Below are 1,018 nucleotides of genomic sequence, written 5' to 3'. Positions count from 1 at the left end.
CTGGAGGGCCTGGGAGGGTCTGTCAATCATAGCTTTTAGCTTGGCTAGCATCTTCCTGTTGCCCACCTCCTTCCAGCTCTGTCCTGGGAGCAGCCCAGGACAGAGCTGGCCCTCCTAACCAGTCGGTCCAGTCTCTCTCTGTCCTGGGCTGAGATGCTGCCTGACCAGCAGACTGTACCATAATGAATGACTGAGGTCACCACAGAGTCATAGAAGGTCTTAAGGAGTGACCCCTGAACTCCAAAATACCTCACATTTAAATTTAACAAGGGTAAGGCAAATGTTGCACATGTTCCAACTGTTCCGTATGTCTTTGTCCTTGTTTTGTTTCAACATGTTGCTGCATTTCTCCACTGCAGCAAAATATGGACAAAGTGCACAGTTGTTTTCAAAGTCGAATGAACAACTGTGATTGACACAGTAGTTAATTGACCACGGGTTTCCTTCATCATTCAGCAATGTATTTATCAACACTGCCAAGTTTCTTCTGAGTTCATTGACGCTGAAGCGTTAACTACCCTGCCGTTGTTCACCTTTTCAGTTGCTCGTTGAAGCAAAAGCAACCATCTCTTTACTCAATGAGAAGCTTAGCGGCTACGAGCGGGACTTGACAGGGTCCACGGTGACAGCATCATCAAGGCTGCACAACTCAACATTGCAACTTCAGGTAATGCATTGCATTGCATTTGTGCGGGGTATGGAAGGAGTGAAATCGTCTCTTTGCTTTCACATCACAAGTTCGCCCAACCCTCAAAGTACCGTAATTTCTGGACTATAGACCGCACCTGACTATAAGCTGCACCACTACATTTTTAAAGGAAAAAAATATTTTCTACACACATAAGCCGCACCTGTGTATAAGCCGCAGGTGCCCATATTGTAACATGAGCTATTTACAAAGAAAGACGGTACACAGGCAGCCGTTAGAAAAGTCTTTATATAAGCCGCTTCATGAAATAAGCCGCAGAGTTGAAAGCGTGTGACAAAAGTCGCGGCTTATAGTCCGGAAATTACGGTA

The 1,018-nt window shown here is 45.6% G+C and overlaps 1 protein-coding gene across 1 annotated transcript in view; it reads left to right on the top strand.

Annotated features, from left to right (window-relative positions):
- Positions 1-1,018, top strand: part of cenpe (centromere protein E) — a 29,706-nt gene that overhangs the window by 19,402 nt on the left and 9,286 nt on the right. Inside the window, exon 37 of the mRNA XM_019890661.1 lies at positions 542-695. Within this exon, the coding sequence (XP_019746220.1) occupies positions 542-695 (154 nt within the window). The remainder of the gene's footprint in view (positions 1-541; positions 696-1,018) is intronic.

The sequence above is a fragment of the Hippocampus comes genome, unplaced genomic scaffold, assembly GCF_001891065.2.
Source record: "Hippocampus comes isolate QL1 unplaced genomic scaffold, H_comes_QL1_v1.1 scaffold174, whole genome shotgun sequence".
NCBI lineage: Eukaryota > Metazoa > Chordata > Actinopteri > Syngnathiformes > Syngnathidae > Hippocampus > Hippocampus comes.
This window is presented reverse-complemented; position numbering and strand designations above follow the sequence as displayed.